At 37.5% G+C, this 20,135-nt stretch overlaps 1 protein-coding gene across 3 annotated transcripts in view; it reads left to right on the forward strand.

Moving 5' to 3' along the window:
- Nucleotides 1–20,135, forward strand: part of VAPA (VAMP associated protein A) — a 47,586-nt gene that overhangs the window by 19,703 nt on the left and 7,748 nt on the right. Inside the window, exons 2-5 of one of the 3 annotated variants that reach the window (XM_045887042.3) lie at nt 601–753; nt 12,003–12,106; nt 12,653–12,733; nt 19,070–19,204. In XM_045887042.3, coding sequence (XP_045742998.1) covers nt 601–753; nt 12,003–12,106; nt 12,653–12,733; nt 19,070–19,204 — 473 coding nt within the window. The remainder of the gene's footprint in view (nt 1–600; nt 754–12,002; nt 12,107–12,652; nt 12,734–19,069; nt 19,205–20,135) is intronic. The other 2 variants (XM_064577928.1, XM_045887044.3) reach the window with 2 other exon arrangements.

The following is a 20,135-nucleotide window of genomic DNA, read 5'->3' on the forward strand; positions in this document are numbered from 1 at the left end:
CCTTTCTGGATTCTTTGTTCTGTAATCTCACATTTGGGTGTATCACCAAAGTTTAGAAACTTTGTATCTAGAGCATTTGAGGTAGTGCTCTTAATAAACACTTAACAAATATGTGAGTGAATGAACGAATGAGTGAATGAATCAAACCTAATTGAGGTGTGAAGCAAGAACACTATTGTGTAGTATCTTTAGATGTAGAGATTTTTGCAGTTTGGTTGGTAAAATGGATTTGAAGACTGGCACTGGTTTGCAGACCACTGGAAAAAATCTAATCTTTTCAATAATGTGGTAAGAGTACACTATAAGAATATAATTGTGGGCTTATTTCATAAATCAGAACTTTCAAAATACTTTTTATTTGATAGAAATAATACATGTTCATATAGAAATTTTGTGAAATAGAGTAAGGAATGAAGAAGAAAATAAATTTGTAAGTCTACCACCTGGAAAAAAGTACTGTTAGTTTTTTGATACAGTTAGGTGCACAGACTTCAATATAGACTTTAAATAAAAGGGTATATACATTCAGTTTTGAATTTTGCTTTATATGTGTGAATCCAATTAACATTTTTTTCTGTTTTTGTTTTTTAAACCTTACAGGCCCCTTCACAGATGTAGTCACTACAAATCTTAAGTTGCGAAATCCATCTGATAGGAAAGTGTGTTTCAAAGTGAAGACTACAGCACCTCGTCGGTACTGTGTGAGGCCCAACAGTGGAATTATTGACCCGGGGTTGACTGTGACTGTTTCAGGTAGCAAATCATATTCTGAATTGGAACAGTATTGAATTCTGACCTTTTTATGGTTATGTTGAATTTGGTTTTAATTAACAGGGTTTCATTTGGAGGGAGGGAAAGTTTTTAAGTTATTCTGGCTTGCCTTTAGTCATGTCCTTCTGTTATCTTTTACTATATGCAGCTGTTGCAGAACATTTCTTACCCTTATCTTGTGGTTGAGGGTGTCTGTGGTCAATTTATAAACGATAATTGTCATTTTAAAATTTTTATATCCTTTATTTCTACCGCTCAGTACCACATTCTCTGCCCTTATTTATCTTTGAAATATTACATCATTTTTGTGATTGATCATTCTTTTTAGATCTCTAGCTATTGTTACATATTACGTTACATATTGTATAGCAGCATAAAGCTATACAAGTATTATTCTAAGTCTTGCTTAAAAATGTACAATGCCTCTTTTTTGTTGATTTTATCAAATTAGATGAGTGTTTCTGCCTTTCATTATAAATGCCAAAGTTTAGTTTTTTGGCTCCCTTTTGTGTTTACTTGTAGTCCAAGGAGTATCCTTGGTTCCCTCCATATATGGATTGCTTACTCCTGCTGTGGAGTCTGTGCCTTTGCCATAGTTAATGCCCTCTATAAACTTCCTTTCTTCTGTCAGACTTCCCAAGTCAGTACTCCTTAACAATATTATCTGACATAGCTAAGAAATAGGAAGTAAGTATGAGAACATATCTTAATTGTGGGAGAACTTCTTAGGCTTTGCACAGAGACCATTTACTCTTACTTTCTAGCAGTAGTTCTCACCTCCCACTCACTCTGTGTCCTAATAACAGGTGGGGCAGGAACACGCATGGACCTCTCTCAGCTCAGAATCTCTAGGGGCATGGCCTAGCTATGTATGTGTTTTAAAAAACAAAACATGCTTGGGTGATCCTGATAAGTATTCCTAAGATATTAATTCTGTATTAGTTTCCTGGTTTTTAAATCTACAGCAGATTTAAAGCACCAAATTATGCAAAGAGTGAAAGCCTACAGCAAGCCCATGGAGAGTACTTAGAAGTAGAACTTGACTGCAAAGGTAGCGAAGGACTTATTGTAGAGTTCTGCGACACTGAATCCTCCTTCAGTAGGTATAGCCAAAAACTCAGAGCTAGTAGGCCCTAGAAGAGATGTTTTTGGTAAGACTTGTGATATGGTGGCCTGGGAGGAATGTGTTTGTGTTTGTCCAAGTTCATGGAAAAGATGGATGGGAAAGAAGATAAAGCAATGAGTACACACATGCATTCTGGAAGTTGCTCTCTAAATCTTTAAGCCTTTTAGCTCAGTTGGAAGAAAATAGAATTATTTCTATCCGTGTGGTTAAAAATAGTTTCTTGGTGCATCTAGTTTTATCCTTAGGAATCTGTATAACTATTCAGAATAACTTTTTCTTGGAGGATTCTAAATTGCTGAAGTTTTATTGTATTATTATTTCTTTTTTTTTTTTTTTTTAAAGATTTATTTATTTATTTGAGAGAGCGAGAATGAGAGAGAGAGTACATGAGAGGGGGGAGGGTTAGAGGGAGAAGCAGGCTCCCCGCTGAGCAGGGAGCCCGATGCGGGACTCGATCCAGGGACTCCCAAGATCATGACCTGAGCCGAAGGCAGTCGCCCAACCAACTGAGCCACCCAGGCGCGCCTGTATTATTATTTCTTAAGAAAAGTTTGAATTGCACAGGTTCACTTACATGTGGGTTTTTTCCGATATAAAGACAGTATAGTACTGTAAGTGTAGTTTCTCTTATGATTTTTTCAATTTTCATTTATTTTTTAAAGATTTTATTTATTAGAGACAGAGTGTGCACATGAGCGGGGGTGGGAGAGGGGTAGAGGGAGAGGGAAAAGCAGACTCCCCACTGAGCAGGGAACTCGACCGGGATCATGACCTGAGCTGAAAGCAGACACTTAACTGGATTGAGCCACTCAGGCACCTCTCTCTCTCTCTCTCACTTTTTAAAAGACTTATTTATTGGAGAGATAGTGCCTGAGCAGGGGAAGGAGAGAATCTCAAGCAGACTCCCTGCTGAATGCAGAGCCTGATGCAGGGCTTGATCTCAAGACCCTGAGATCATGACCTGAGCTGAAACCAAGATGCTCAACCAACTGAGCCACCCTCTTACGATTTTTTTTTTTAAGATTTATTTGAGAGGGTGTGCGTGTGAGTGGGGAGAGGGGCAGAGGGAGAGGGAGAGAAGCAGACTCCCTGCTGAGCCTGGAGCCCAACACGGGGCTCGATCTCATGACCCTCAGATCACACTTGAGCCAAAATCAAAAGAGTTGGACAGCCAACGGAGTGAGTCACCCAGATGCCCCTCTTAATGATTTTCTTAATAACATTTTCTTTTCCCTAGCTTACTTTATTGTAAGAATACAGTACATAATACATACAGTATAGGAAATATGTGTTAATCCATGGTTTATGTTATCGGTAAGGCTTCTGGTCAGCAATCGGCTATTAGTACTTAAGTTTTTGGGGAGCCAAAAGTTATAGTGGATTTTCAACTGCATGGGGGCTTGGCATCCCAAGTCCCTATGTCATTCAGGGGTCAACCTGTACTTACCAAAACACTTTGTTTTCCATAAATCTCTTTTGTTGAGCATCTGACATATTAAAAACTTCAGATACACTACTGTTTATATAGCATGCCCTCAGATTCTTCTCCAATTAGAATTTAGCTCTTCAATTTTTAGTGTATTGCCTTTCCTTATAAGGAGCCACTCAAACTGTACTTCCTTCTTCTAGCAACTTTTCCTTGATTGACTCTGTATTACATACTCATTTCTTTTTTCCTTTCTCTCTTTAGCACTTAGTTTTGTGGGTTCCTTCAATTTGACATTTATATATATTTTTAAGATTGTGTAAGTCTTATATGGTCTGCAATAACTTAGAATATAATTGTCATAAAGTCACAATCATGTTTTAAGTTTTTTTTTATTCAATTCCTACTGATGAGCCTACAGTGATTGCTCAGTGAAGGGCATTAATGGACATTTACTGTGCTTTATGTGGATTCTGAGGCATTTATCCTGTGCATTTTTTTTTTTATATTTTAAATACTTATTTATTTATTTATTTTAGACAGAGCTCAAGCAAGCAAGAGGAGGAGCAGAGGAAGAGGGAGGGCGAGATTCTTTTTTATTTTTATTTATTTTATTTTATTTTTTTTAGTATTCTTTTTTTTTATTCTTATGTTAAACCCATACATTACATCATTAGTTTTAGATGAAGTGTTCCATGATTCATTGTTTGTGCATAACACCCAGTGCTCCATGCAGAATGTGCCCTCCTCAATACCCACCACCAGGCTAACCCATCCTCCCACCCCCCTCCCCTCTAGAACCCTCAGTTTGTTTTTCAGAGTCCATCGTCTCTCATGGTTCCTCTACCCCTCCCGATTTCCCCCGCTTCATTCTTCCCCTCCCACTACCTTCTTCTTCTTCTTTTTTTTTTCTTAACATATATTGCATTATTTGTTTCAGAGGTACAGATCTGAGATGCAACAGTCTTGCACAATTCACAGCGCTTATCAGAGCACATACCCTCCCCAGTGTCTTTATCACCCAGTCACCCCATCCCTCCCACCCTACCCCCCACTCCAGCAAACCTGTTTGTTTCCTGCAATTAAGAATTCCTCATATCAGTGAGATCATATGATACATGTCTTTCTCTGTTTGACTTATTTCACTCAACATAATACCCTCCAGTTTCATCCACGTCGTCGCAAATGGCAAGATCTCATTCCTTTTGATGGCTGCATAATATTCCATTGTGTATATATACCACCTCTTCTTTATCCATTCATCTGTCGATGGACATCTTGGCTCTTTCCACAGTTTGGCTATTGTGGACATTGCTGCTATAAACATCGGGGTGCACGTACCCCTTCGGATCCCTACTTTTGTATCTTTGGGGTAAATACCCAGTAGTGCAATTGCTGGATCATATGGTAGCTCTATTTTCAACTTTTTGAGGAACCTCCATACAGTTTTCCAGAGTGGCTGCACCAGCTTGCATTCCCACCAACAGTGTAGGAGGATTCCCCTTTCTCCGCATCCCTGCCAACACCTGTCTTTTCCTGACTTGTTAATTTTAGCCATTCTGACTGGTGTGAGGTAGTATCTCATTGAGGTTTTGATTTGGATTTCCCTGATGCCCAGCGATGTTGAGCACTTTTTCATGTGTCTGTTGGCCATTTGGATGTCTTCTTTGGAAAAATGTCTGTTCATGTCTTCTGCCCATTTCTTGATTGGATTCTTTGTTCTTTGGGTGTTGAGTTTGATGAGTTCTTTATAGATTTTGGATACTAGCCCTTTATCTGATATGTCATTTGCAAATATCTTCTCCCATTCTGTCGGTTGTCTTTTGGTTTTGTTGACTGTTTCCTTTGCTTTGCAAAAGCTTTTTATCTTGATGAAGTCCCAATAGTTCATTTTTGCCCTTGCTTCCCTTGCCTTTGGCGATGTTTCTAGGAAGAAGTTGCTGCGGCTGAGGTCGAAGAGGTTGCTGCCTGTGTTCTCCTTTAGGATTTTGATGGACTCCTGTCTCACATTGAGGTCTTTCAACCATTTGGAGTCTATTTTTGTGTGTGGTGTAAGGAAATGGTCCAGTTTCATTCTTCTGCATGTGGCTGTCCAATTTTCCCAACACCATTTGTTGAAGAGACTGTCTTTGTTCCATTGGACATTCTTTCCTGCTTTGTCAAAGATGAGTTGACCATAGAGTTGAGGGTCCATTTCTGGGTTCTCTATTCTGTTCCATTGATCTATGTGTCTGTTTTTGTGCCAGTACCATGCTGTCTTGATGATGACAGCTTTGTAATAGAGCTGGAAGTCCGGAATTGTAATGCCGCCGGCTTTGCTTTTCTTTTTCAACATTCCTCTGGCTATTCGGGGTCTTTTCTGGTTCCATACAAATTTTAGGATTATTTGTTCCATTTCTTTGAAAAAAGTGGATGGTATTTTGATGGGGATTGCATTGAATGTGTAGATTGCTCTAGGTAGCATTGACATCTTCACAATATTTGTTCTTCCAATCCATGAGCATGGAACGTTTTTCCATTTCTTTGTGTCTTCCTCAATTTCTTTCATGAGTATTTTACAGTTTTCTGAGTACAGATCCTTTGTCTCTTTGGTTAGATTTATTCCTAGGCATCCTATGGTTTTGGGTGCAACTGTAAATGGGATCGACTCCTTAATTTCTCTTTCTTCTGTCTTGTTTTTGGTGTATAGGAATGCCACTGACTTCTGTGCATTGATTTTATATCCTGCCACTTTACTGAATTCCTGTATGAGTTCTAGAAGTTTTGGGGTGGAGTCTTTTGGGTTTTCCACATAAAGTATCATATCATCTGCAAAGAGTGAGAGTTTGACTTCTTCTTTGCCAATTTGGATGCCTTTGATTTCTTTTTGTTGTCTGATTGCTGTGGCTAGGACTTCCAATACTATGTTGAATAGCAGTGGTGATAGTGGACATCCCTGCCGCGTTCCTGACCTTAGGGGGAAAGCTCTCAATTTTTCCCCATTGAGAATGATATTCGCTGTAGGTTTTTCATAGATGGCTTTTATGATATTGATCATATGTCGATCCCTATACTCTGGAGAGTTTTGATCAAGAAAGGATGCTGTACTTTGTCAAAAAAGCTTTTTCTGCATCTGTTGAGAGGATCATATGATTCTTGTTCTTTCTTTTGTTAATGTATTGTATCACATTGATTGATTTGCGGATGTTGAACCAACCTTGCAGCCCAGGGATAAATCCCACTTGGTCGTGGTGAATAATCCTTTTAATGTACTGTTGGATTCTATTGGCTAGTATTTTGGTGAGAATTTTTGCATCCATGTTCATCAGGGATATTGGTCTGTAATTCTCCTTTTTGATGGGGTCTTTGTCTGGTTTTGGGATCAAGGTAATGCTGGCCTCATAAAAGGAGTTTGGAAGTTTTCCTTCCATTTCTGTTTTTTGGAACAGTTTCAGAAGAATAGGTATTAATTCTTCTTGAAATGTTTGGTAGCATTCCCCTGGGAAGCCATCTGGCCCTGGGCTTTTGTTTTTTGGGAGATTTTTGATGACTGCTTCAATTTCCTTAGTGGTTATAGGTCTGTTCAGGTTTTCTATTTCATCCTGGTTCAGTTTTGGTAGTTGATACATCTCTAGGAATGCCTCCATTTCTTCCAGGTTATCTAATTTGCTGGCATAGAGTTGCTCATAATATGTTCTTATAATTGTTTGTATTTCTTTGGTGTTGGTTGTGATCTCTCCTCTTTCATTCATGATTTTGTTGATTTTGATCATTTCTCTTTTCTTTTTGATAAGTCTGGCCAGGGGTTTATCAATCTTGTTAATTCTTTCAAAGAACCAGCTTCTAGTTTCGTTGATCTGTTCTACTGTTCTTTTGGTTTCTATTTCATTGATTTCTGCTCTGATCTTTGTGATTTCTCTTCTCCTGCTGGGTTTAGGCTTTATTTGCTGTTCTTTCTCCAGCTCCTTTAGGTGTAGGGTTAGGTTGTGTACTTGAGACCTTTCTTGTTTCTTGAGAAAGGCTTGTATTGCTATATACTTTCCTCTTAGCACTGCCTTTGCTGCATCCCGAAGATTTTGAATAGTTGTGTTTTCATTTTCTTTGGTTTCCATGTATTTTTTTAATTCTTCTTTAATTTCCTGGTTGACCCATTCATTCTTCAGTAGGATGCTCTTTAGCCTCCATGTATTTGCGTTCTTTCCGACTTTCCTCTTGTGATTGAGTTCTAGTTTCAAAGCACTGTGGTCTGAAAATAGGCAGGGAATGATCCCAATCTTTTGGTACCGGTTGAGACTTGATTTATGACCTAGGATGTGATCTATTCTGGAGAATGTTCCATGGGCACTAGAGAAGAATGTGTATTCCGTTGCTTTGGGGTGGAATGTTCTGAATATGTCTGTGAAGTCCATTTGGTCCAGTGTGTCATTTAAAGTCTTTATTTCCTTGTTGATCTTTTGCTTAGACGATCTGTCCATTTCAGTGAGGGGGGTGTTAAAGTCCCCCACTATTATTGTATTGTTGTCGATGTGTTTCTTTGCTTTTGTTATTAATTGCCTTATATAATTGGCTGCTCCCATGTTAGGGGCATAGATATTTACTATTGTTAGATCTTCTTGTTGGATAGATCCTTTAAGTAGGATATAATGTCCTTCCTCATCTCTTATTACAGTCTTTGGTTTAAAATCTAATTTGTCTGATATAAGGATTGCTACCCCAGCTTTCTTTTGGTGTCCATTAGCATGGTAAATGGTTTTTCACCCCCTCACTTTCAATCTGGGGGTGTCTTTGGTTCTAAAATGAGTCTCTTGCAGACAGCATATCAGTGGGTCTTGTTTTTTAATCCAGTCTGATAGCCTGTGTCTTTTGATTGGGGCATTTAGCCCATTTACATTCAGGGTAACTATTGAAAGATAGGAATTTAGTGCCATTGTATTGCCTGTAAGGTGACTGTTACCGTATATTGTCTGTGTTCCTTTCTGGTCTATGTTGCTTTTAGGCTCTCTCTTTGCTTAGAGGACCCCTTTCAAGATTTCCTGTAGGGCTCGTTTTGTGTTTGCAAATTCCTTTAGTTTTTGTTTGTCCTGGAAGCTTTTATCTCTCCTTCAATTTTCAATGACAGCCTAGCTGGATAGAGTATTCTTGGCTGCATATTTTTCTCATTTAGTGCTCTGAATATATCCTGCCAGTCCCTTCTGGCCTGCCAGGTTTCTGTGGATAGGTCTGTTGCCAATCTAATGTTTCTACCATTGTAGGTTACATATCTCTTCTCCCGAGCTGCTTTCAGGATTTTCTCTTTGTCTATGAGACTCATAAGTTTTACTATTAGATGTTGGGGTGTTGACTTATTTTTATTGATTTTGAGAAGGGTTCTCTGTTCTTCCTGGATTTTGATGCCTGTTTCCTTCCCCAAATTAGGGAAGTTCTCTGCTATAATTTGCTCCATTATACCTTCTGCCCCTCTCTCTCTTTCTTCCTCTTCTGGGATCCCAATTATTCTAATGTTGTTTCGTCTTATAGTATCGCTTATCTCTCAAATTCTGCCCTCGTGATCCAGTAGTTGTTGATCTCTCTTTTTCTCAGCTTCTTTATTTTCCATCATTTCATCTTCTATATTACTGATTCTGTCTTCTGCCTCATTTATTCTAGCAGTTATTGCCCCCATTTTTGATTGCACCTCATTAATAGCCTTTTTGATTTCTACTTGGTTGGATTTTAGTTCTTTTACTTCTGCAGAAAGGGTTTCTCTAATACCTTCCATATTTTTTTCAAGCCCAGCTAGTATCTTTAAAGTGATGATTCTGAACTCTAGATCTGACATCGTACTAATGTCCGTATTGAGTAGGTCCCTGGCAGTCGGTACTGCGTCTTGTTCTTTTTGTTGAGGTGATTTTTTCCGTCTTGTCATTTTGTGCAGAGGAGAATAGGTGAATCAGAGAACAAAATGCTAGCAGAGTAACAACGTCCCCAGAAAATATACTGTAAACAAATCAGAAAAGACCTGAAGCAGTGGGAAAAGAAAGGGAGAGAAAAAGAAAAAGAAGAGAAAGAAAAAGATAAGGATAAAAACAAAAACAAAAAACAAAACAACAACAAAAAAAATCAGAATGTGATCAAATATGATCAGGCTGGTATATAGATCAGTGCCACACACTAGATTTGGGGTGTATTTTGGTCTTTTAGAAGAAAGTGCCTCCCAAAATTTTAAAGAAAGAAAAACTTATATATGTACAAAAATAAGGGTTGATATGATGAAGGGATGGAATATGACTGTGAAGATGGAAATTATAAAAAATTTTATAAAAGGAATTGATAAGTTTGAAAAAAGAAAGAGGATTTAAAAAAAGAAAAAAAAAGGGAGAGGATGTGATCAGGCAGTGGAATAGAAAACACCATATACTAGAGATTTAGGGTACATTTTAATCTGTTAGAAGAAAGTATCTCAAAATTTTAAAGAGAGAACAACTTATCTATATAAGCCAAAAATACGGGTAACTACTATGAAGGGATAGAATATGACTCTAAAAATGAAAAATAAAAATGTTTTTTTTTTAAAAAAAGGGATTGATAAGATGTTGGTTCAAAAAGGGAAAAAGAAAAATTCAAAAAGAAAAAAAAAAAGACAGTTAAAAAAAAATTAACTTTGAAAGACTAAAGAATCATGGTAAAAAAGCCGTGAATTCTATGTGCAGTAGTCCCCTAGCGCTGGAGTTCTGCTGTTCTCATTGATCGGTAAACTTGGTCTTGGCTGGCTGTTCTCGCTGATCTTTTGGGGACGGGCCTGTTGCCGTGGTTTCCAAATGTCTCTGCCGGAGGCGGAATTGCCCCGCCCTTGCCCCCTCCCGGCTAAGTAATCTGCTCGGGTTTGCTCTCCGGGGCTTTTGTTCCCTGCGAGTTTTCCGTACAGCTTTGGAGGCGGAGAGTGAAAATGGCGGCCTCCCAATCTCCGCCCCGGAGGAGCCGAGAACTCGGGGCCCCGCTTCTCAGTGAGCCCCCAGAAAAAGCCATCAATCACTCCTGTCTCCCCGGTCTCCGGCCGCACTCCGTGCTCACCCGGCCTGTGACCGCGCGTTTCTCTCTCTGGCACCCGACCCCGGGTGGAGTCTCCAAACCCAGCAGATCCCTGCGGTGCACTCCCGTGCGGTTCCTCCCCGGGGAGGAAGGTGAGTCTCCCCGGATCTGCCGCTTGTTGGGTCCCTGCTGGAGGAGCAGGGGCCCGACTGTGCCGCGGATCACGGTTTATGGCGACCCGGAGCTGAGAGCCCGCGCCTGGGCTCCGCCTCTGCAGCCGGCTTCCCTGCTCCGTTACCTGGGAGCTCTGCCACACTCAGGCACCCCCGGCCTTTCTGTGACCCCGAGGGTCCTGAGACCACACTGTCCCGGAGGGTTCCACCCCCTGCTTAGCCCCCAGAGTGACGTCCCTCAGCGGAGCCGACTTCTAAAAGTTCCGATTTTGTGCTCGGCGGCTCTATCACTTGCCAGAAGCGGCCGAGGGAGGCCCCTCCCCCGCCGTCTATCCCGAATATCGCCTCGGATTCACTTCTCCGCACGTCCTACCTTCCAGAAAGTGGTCACTTTTCTGTTCAGAGAGTTGTTGCTATTCCTTTCTTCGATCTCCTGTTGGGTTTGTAGGTGTTCAGAATGGTTTGATCTCTATCCAGCTGAATTCCTGGGACCAGACGAAATCCAGGTCTCCTACTCCTCTGCCATCTTGCTCCGCCCCTATCCTGTGCATTTTTTTCTGCTATGTATTTGCCCCTTTAAAAATTTTTTTAGCCATGATGGGAGTTATGGACATCTCAGATACACCTAGAATATGATTTTTTTATGTAGTTGTTATATTTCGCATTTGCTTAATTGCATTTGTCTTTTTGAAAGTGTTGATGTACATGTCCAGAAGATATATCTTAGAAATAATTTACACATTAGCGGGGGAATAATTTGTACAATACCATATATATATTTCGTGTAACTGTAGATTTGTTCTCATTGTTTTTGTAATATAAATTGAATAAAAGTTTCGCATCACTTTTAGTCATGAGGAATCCCTAAAAATCCTCTTAAAGGCTACTGAAAATCTTGAGTGCTTAGAAAAATTTGAATATATTATTAGGATGCTAGAAAATTTCTGGAAATGATGTGAGTATGCCTTTTCCTTGTTACTTTGTTCTCTTAGAATCAGATTTAAGCAGATTGGTAAACTTCTTGAATGGGTGTTTATTTAAAATCTGTTTGTGAAAAATTAGTTTTATTAGAACACTAAAATATGGTAGTGAGTTTTGAAGTTAACTTTTAAATTCTCCTTTTTGTATCCCAGATGTCTAATTCTGAAAGATAATATCACTAAATACCAAATGAAGCCTTATATTTATAACTGGTTTTAATAGACAGTTTACTAGATTTTAATATGAGTTTACAGGTATTATAATAGTTAATGTTGGCAACATTTTGAAAATTTTCCCAAACTTGAATTTAGAGGGACAATCATAGATTTATATTTATTTTTTAAGTAGCTGTTTATTTTGTGGGCTGTTAAAATAGTTGGAAACCATAAAGTTGATTCTGGATCCTTAATATAAGTAATCCAGGATTAGGTTTCTTGAACCCGTCCTGGTTTTCTTTAAATTTGCGTATTAATAAAACAATAGGGATGATAAGCAGATGCAGAAGACACCAAGTCATATGTCCTTTCTTCTTCTTTAGTAATGCTACAGCCTTTTGACTATGATCCCAATGAGAAGAGTAAACACAAGTTTATGGTACAGACAATTTTTGCTCCACCAAACACTTCAGATATGGAAGCTGTGGTAAGTATAGAAGTGGAACAGAATTTATTTGGGGGGATGTTCTTTAAAGCTTGGGTTTTGTATAGTTCTTATTTGAGAAAGCTAATTTTTAATTTAAAAATATGTAAATCTGTTAATTACAGATAAACCTGACTTAATTTCAAGAATGAAAGAATTTTGAAATAGTATTTCTTAGAAACCATTTAGAAATGCTACTAGTAGGAAGAAAGTCCTAATTTCAAGAATGAAAGAATTTTGAAATAGTATTTCTTAGAAACCATTTAGAAATGCTACTAGTAGGAAGAAAGTCCTTCAATCTCTAGATATGTTAGTGTGATTTTTAACAGATGGTGATAGTATGTTTCTTGAGGTGGTATTGCCAGATAACCGTGGCAGGGTGATCAGTATGGAGTGCTGCACTGTGTCCTGTCTGAGCCACAGACCACCCCTGCTCCAAACAGCTGCAGTGTCCCCTGAGGTGAAACCTGTTAGTTGTCCCTTGAGGTGCGAAACCTATTTGTCACAATCATACTTTCTCTATCTCATGTTGTTTTTGTTTGTTTTTAGTGGAAAGAGGCAAAACCTGATGAATTAATGGATTCTAAATTGAGATGTGTATTTGAAATGCCCAATGAAAATGATAAATTGGTAAGTAGGAAAATATGAGAAGCTTGGAAGCTATTAAGTTCTCATTTACTTTGAGATTAATTTTGCTTCTGTTTTTGGCCTTTTTGGGTTGTGTGATGATGCTATTCCACATTTTAAGACTTAGTGGTTATTTAGGTTTAAAAAAATTTTGATAACGCTTTTTTCATTTTAGAACATTTGTGCACTCAAGAAGAAAAATACTTTAAATACAGTCTTCATGATGGAGAAGAACCATTTAATTCTCCCAAATTTTTGCCACTTTTAAATCAGTTCAAGTTCTTTAGAATGAGACACACATATGCATAAATATAATTAAGTAATAGACCTAAATCACTTTTTGACAACTGTGTACCAGCAGCCTGGGGATAAAAGATTTAATTTACATGGACAAGCGGTTTATTCCAAGTTTGGCTATTCCCAGGTATTTTGTTCACTGTTGATTTTGGTCAAAATCCATCTGATTTTATTTCTTAATAAATAATTTTTATGTTGCTTTTTGATTAGTGTGAGGCAAATACAATTTGGAGGACTAAGGATATATGGGTGTAGTTTAGAAAGTCGTCTGTGAATGTATAGAATGAGTTGTGGTCACTTTCCCTATTCCCCTTTTGAAATGCAGATTTTAATCTTTTTCTATGGTTTGTTGGAGGGACTTGAAAAAGCTAACTAGGATTTTTCTTTTGGTGACTTAATATATAAAATTATATGTGTAAATAGAAATGGTGAGTACAGTTAGGTTGTATTCTGACATGACACTGCCTTTATGTGGAAGCCATTTGCCCTATTGAAAAGGAAATTCGCAGATTAGATAAATACATGGGCTCAACTATTGTCTTACTCTTTTAGGATAAGCTGAAATGAAAGAGTCCCTGAGTGGTAATTATTTATTGTGCCTTTTAATCCCCTTTTAAAGGGATGTTGAGATATTTGCCAAAAATAAAAAATGTGATTGCATATATTCTTACTAGAAGTAGAAAGTGATCGTTCACTGGCATGTTGATTCTTCCCATTTGGAGTTTACTTTCTCTTTTGCCTGTGCTGCCAGAAAGCTAATAGCTTGCATAGCCCCCCCCACCCCCCCGCCTTTTTTTTGCATAGCTCTTATTGTTGGAACTGAGAAAATGTAATTGCATGTTGTCTTGGTTGACTAATTTTTATTTTCCAGTTTTATTGAGATATAGTTGACATACAGCACTATGTAAGTTCAGGGTGTACAACGTAATGGTTTAACATACATATTGTAAAATGATTACGATAAGTTTAGTTAACACCCATTATGCCATTTAGATACAAAATAGGAAAAAATATTTTTTTTCCTTGTGTTGAGCACTTTTAGGATTTACTGTTTTAACTTTCAAATATACCATACCACACCACCTGTGTTAGGTATTAATCATCATGTTGTACATATATCCCCAGGACTTGATTTGTGTCATAATTGAAAGTATTATACCTTTTGACCACCTTCAGCCAGTTTCCCCATGTTCTTTCCCTCTGTCTCTGATAACTACAGATCTGGATCTTTTTCCATAGGTTTGATTTTATTTTTTATTTTTAGATTCTGCATATAAGTGAGGTCATACAGTATTTGTCTTTCTCTGATTTACTTAGTGTAGTGCCCTTGGGGTCCATCCATACTGTCACAGATGATAGGATTTCCTTCCTTTTTGTGGCTGAATAATAACTCCATTTTCTTTATATATATACACACCACAACTTCTGTTGTTTCTGTGTCTTGGTTATTGTAAACAGTGCTGCAGTGAACATGGGGATGCAGATATCTCTTTGATGTAGTGTTTTCATTTTCTTTGGATATAGTCCCTGAAGTAAAATTGAGTAGAAACACATCTGGATATTTTCTCACTTAGAGTTATGTCATCTTTTACAGTTCTTTAATAAACATAGTTAGAGCTGACTGTCTTTCATCTGGACTTCTATTATACTCTGTATAACAGACAGTTTGAGATTATAGTCTGAAAAGGGTTCACCCAAGTATTTGATATTGTTGATTATAAGAGTACAAAACCAAACCAGAAGTTGATGGAAATGATATGGCTATGATAGTTGCGCCTAGCCATGTTAAGCACCCCATAGAGGAGAGTAGCAGGTATACCTACATACAGGTATGCAACATAGTAATCCAGGAAAGCGGTTTGGGGTCTGCTAAAGGGCTTGAATAAATACTGAATGGAGTTTCTGGAGTCCTATACCATGGAGCATGAGCAGAAATAGTTTGGCCCTGGAACCTTTTCGGAGCAGGTATTATAGGTAACCCAAAGTCTGTTCAGTATGATTTCAGAGTACTCCAGTGACTGATTTCTGAGCCTAGATGAACTAGCTACAGAATGTATTTCCGTTAATTGAACTACTTGGGCTTATGGTCTAGTTACTACCTTATTAAATGATAAGGAATAAGTGTTAAAGATAATGATTTTTTAAAACATTTTATTTGGAAGAACTTTAAACCCTTAGAAAAGTACAGTGAACCCCTGTGAACCCATGACCAATTTTAACAATGACCAGTTTATGGTTAATCTTAATTCATCTAACCACCCCCCCCTTTTCATCTCACATATTGTTTTAAGGCAAATCCAGATGTAATATAATTTTATCTGGAATTGTTTGGGTATATATTACTCAAAGATAAGAACTTCGGAAAGAAAAGAATTAATGACAGTACTATCATTAAGCCTTTTATTTTTAATTTAATTTACACTCAATTAATTAACATATAGTGTATCATTAGTTTCAGAGGTTAGAGTTCAGTGATTCATCCGTTGTATATAACACCCAGTGCTCATTCATGTCCCTTCATGCCCATTACCCAGTTACCCCATCCCTCCACCCTCCTTCCCTCCAGCAACCCTCAGTTTGTTTCCTGTGGTTAAGAGTCTGTTTTGGTTTGTCTCCCTCTCTGATTTTGTCTTGTTTTATTTTTCCCTCCCTTTCCTCTATGCTCCTCTGTTTTGTTTCTTAAATCCCACGTATGGGTCAACTCATATGTTAATTTATCTTTCTCTGATTGACTTTTTTCGCTTAGCATAATACTTGCTACTTCCATCATGTTGTTGCAAATGGCAAGATTTCATTTTTTTTTTTTTTTTTAAAGATTTTATTTATTTATTTGACAGAGAGAGACACGGCGAGAGAGGGAACACAAGCAGGGGGAGTGGGAAGGGGAGAAGCAGGCTTCCCGCCGAGCAGGGGGCTCGATCCCAGGACCCCCCGGGATCATGACCTGAGCTGAAGGCAGACGCTTAACCATCTGAGCCACCCGGGTGCCCCAATTTTTTTTTTTTTTTTTGATGGCTGAGTAATAGTCCATTGTGTGTGTGTGTGTGTGTGTGTGTATGTATATATAAATATATATACCACATCTTTATCCATTCATCTATTAGTAGACATTTGGGCTCTTTCGATAGTTTGGCTATTGTAGATGTTGCTGCTATAAACATTGGGGTGCAGGTGCCCCTTCGGATCACTACATTTGTATCTTTGGGTAAATACCTAGCAGTGCAATTGCTGGATCATAGGGTAGTTCTATTTTTAACTTTTTGAGGAACCTTCATTCTGTTTTCCAGAGTGGCTGTACCAGCTTGCATTCCACCAGCAGTGTAAGAGGGTTCCCCTTTCTCTGCATCCATGCCAACAAGCCTTTAAAAGCTTATAATATCATTAATATCAAACTATTCAGGTAGATTCAAATTTGTCTCACAAATGTCATTTAAAAATTTTTTTGCAGTTTGTTTGAATTGCGATCAGAATAAAGTCCACATACTGCTTATTGGATGATACGTTTCGTGAATCTCTTAATCTATAGATTCCCTTTTTGTTTTTCTCTTGCAAATTTTTATTAAACAAACTGGCTTTGTCCTGTAGACTTTCCCTGTAGAATAGATTTTGCTGCTTACATCCTTGTGGTGTCGTTGAACTTTTCTTGTTTTGGTGTATTCTAAAGTTGGATCTAGAGGTTTGATTAGATTTTGATTTATTTTCACTGGAGGCGGGGGAGAGACACTGCTTTGTAGGTGGTGATATATTCTCTCAATATATGAAGTCGGGGTTTTTTTTTTTGTGAAGTTAGTGATCATTGGTGTGCAATTTGTGAATGAGTGGTTCTCAACCAGGGGTAATTTTGCCCTTGAGGGTACATTTGTCAATGTCTGGGGACACTTTTGGTTGTGACAACTAGGAGGGAGGGGTTCTAAAGGCATTTGGTTAGTAGAGGCCAGGGATACTGCTTTGCATAAGACAATCCTCACAACAAAGAATTATCTGGCCCAAACATCAATAGGGTCAAAATTGAGAAACTATAGTATAGATTCATTAATTTATTTAGGGTTTCATAATGTTACTTTGTCATTCCTACTTCCACTTTATTAATTATAATATTTGTGTAGAGAGAAATCGGGCTTATGTTAACCACCCCCATCCCACTCTCTAACTCCTGCTCCCAGGTCCTCACCCATCTTGCCCCAAAAAGAAGTAGATAGGCATTTAATTTAATTACATTAGGTGAGTGTATCTTACCTATTTGAGGATCTGGAGCTTTTTAGGTAATGCTGTTAGTGTTTAGGCATTTACATGTTCTTAAGAACAGTGGAAAAGAGTATGTTACTATTTTGTTGATTTCTTTAAGTTTTCACGACCTTGATAACTGAATATATAAACAAATGATTGAAGTTTTGTGGTTGTCAGGGTAAAAAAGATACCAGGTCTAGAAGTATAGTGATTGAGTTCTTGTTTTTAAAATCTTTATGATGTAAAGAAATCTTTTTTTTTTTTTTTTTTGGCAAAACTATTCTAGCTTATTTTGAACCATCATTAGAGTGGCCATCTTTTTGGAAAATAATTCTTTGATTTGCATCATAGATGGAGTGACCTAGGATTCCAGGAACCTTTTTTTTTTTTTTTTTTAAATAAATGGAGGTACTTTTAATAATTATTCCAGGATAGCAAGCATTAACTAATACTGTTCTTAAGCATACTAAAATTTGTGGTCACCCTAGTCCTAGGGAAACAGCAGGTCTTCAGATATATTTCAGTAAATTAATGGCCCATAGAGTCTTCAGTTGAGTTGTGTTCAGCAGTAGTAACAAGTGCCATTCAGCATGTTCCCTGGGTTGTTGATAGCTGGAGGCAGATGATAACTAAAGTGTTGACTGCTTTATTTTTGCAAAGTTGGGTTCTTGGAATTAATAGCTCTTTTTAGTTATTATCAACTGTATTATGAGATCTAATGTCTATTTAGTGGTGTAGTGTTTGTTTTCGGGATTGAATGTGGTTTTAATTCTTATTTTATGGTGTTTTATCACCTATTTAATTCTTTGTGTTCAATTAAAAATTTTTTTTGGTTTATTTTGAGGCCTCCAGTTCTACTTGAAAATTTCCAGATTTCTTAAATGTATTGCATTTCATTTATGCCCTCCATCCTAATGTGTGTTAATAACATTTTCTAGGAAAAAAATACCAGTTTATCTTAAGACTGATGGGTTGTCAAGAGCAAGGAATTTCAGTGGTTTTATGTATACAAAGAACTTTTATGATTAAGTATACATTGTTTTGTATTTGTTGAGACAAGGAACAGATTGGGGACAGTGCATTATTGAGATGGAGTTCTCATAGTTGTATACATTGACCTGAGTATCACTAAGTATTATTTCAAAGTATGTATCAACATTTTGGTATCCTCTTATTTTCACCTATATTAAAGGAATTTGAGAAGATAGGAAGAGAATTATGGAGATACTGATATACTAGAATGTTATATGCATCTTTAAGTTTGTTTAATGGTCCTGGGAGAGAGAGGTGTGTGTGTGTGTATGTGTATGTGTGTGTGTTTGGGGGTGGGTGTTGTCGAGTACAGGAGAGGTTTATAAAATACTCTTTTTTTGAACCTCAAAAGGAAAAAATTCATTTAACTTAAAATTGTTAAGGTTGAGTATTACCAAAGGTAAGAAAATATGAAGTGCTTGTTTTTCAGATATTGACAAGCATTGATTAGCAACAGAAATTAAGAGCTGCAAAATTAGAAGGTGTTCATTTTAGGACAACATGAAGCGAGCATTAATTTAATAAGATTTATACCTTTAATTAGCATAATACAAATTGATCATAGCTGATTTTGTTTGGGAAATATAAAAAGCTACAGAAACTTTTGTACTTTTTGCTTTAACGTAGTTCTTATTAGTGTTATATCTTATATATAGTACATTTTTATAGAGTAAAATGCGAATGTCTTAGAGCCTAATGATTTCTGTGTTAGTCATTCCCAGTACCATGCAGGAGAAATCAGTTTGATGCGAATCTGAGAATATGTTTCCCATGCCACCTCAGGGTATAACTCCACCAGGGACTGCTCCGGCTGTCACTTCAATGAACAGCATCAACAACACAGTTCCAACAACTGGCAGTTATAATACGAAGAATGACCCCAGGGGACTCAATGTGTTCAAACAGGAGAAGCAGAAGGTTTGTTTTAGGGAGATAACAGCTATAGGAGTTTACTAGTGTTACTGGTTACGTTAATGTCATTACCTAGCACATACATGGTATTATGAGTATATTATATGAAGTAGATAGAATTGAAATTTTCAGCTATGTTTAAAAATACAGTAGAACCACAAATCACTTAAAAATCATGCACAGAAACAGTTCTCTGTTCTAAAAAAGCAAATTGAGCACTTAATCTCAGTAGTGAGCAGGACAAATCTAAGTGTGAACATTGTTATGAAGTTGGTATAATTTTTTCTGTCATTGAGACTTCCTAAAAGAGTTAGGAGCTTACTTGAATAAACTAGCAGGTATAGCAGTAAAGGTAGGGGCTGGCAAACGTTGATCTCCAGGCAAGTATTTGTTCATATATATTAAAAAAAGGATAAATGAAATTATTATTTAATGTTTTGTTATCAAACACAAATAGTAGCCCCTCTTTAACTGTCATTATTATTTACAGTGCCCCAGGGTAGGAGAATATGTGGGTAAACCCTAACGATCTTAGGTCATAGTTGAACTTGTTTGTGTGTGTGTGTGTGTGTGTGTATGTGTACACGTGTGTACTTAACGTTCACTTAAATAAGATGACAGCATGTCAATAAGATAACGGTGACTTCTGGGTGGTGTAATGGTTGCTGTATGATTCCCTTTACCATTTTTTGCTTACTAGAAACTTCAGGAACCCCACAGTTTGAACAGGTTGCTTATACTTTGATTTGGCTTTGCAGAGAAAAAAATTTGATCCTTTATCTAAATTTGTCTGATACTTTTTTTGATATTGTAATTTTAGTTACTTATTTCTGGGAATCATGATTCTGCAGAAACAGTAAATTGGTTTTTTAGAGTGAAAATAAGTCTCCAGTAACCTTGTTTTTCAAATACTGTCTCTTCCCAGGTCAAGGCCTTA

The sequence above is a fragment of the Mirounga angustirostris genome, unplaced genomic scaffold (genome assembly GCF_029215605.1).
Source record: "Mirounga angustirostris isolate CCGP_5_RB_7025 unplaced genomic scaffold, mMirAng1.0.hap1 SCAF_14, whole genome shotgun sequence".
Taxonomy (NCBI): domain Eukaryota; kingdom Metazoa; phylum Chordata; class Mammalia; order Carnivora; family Phocidae; genus Mirounga; species Mirounga angustirostris.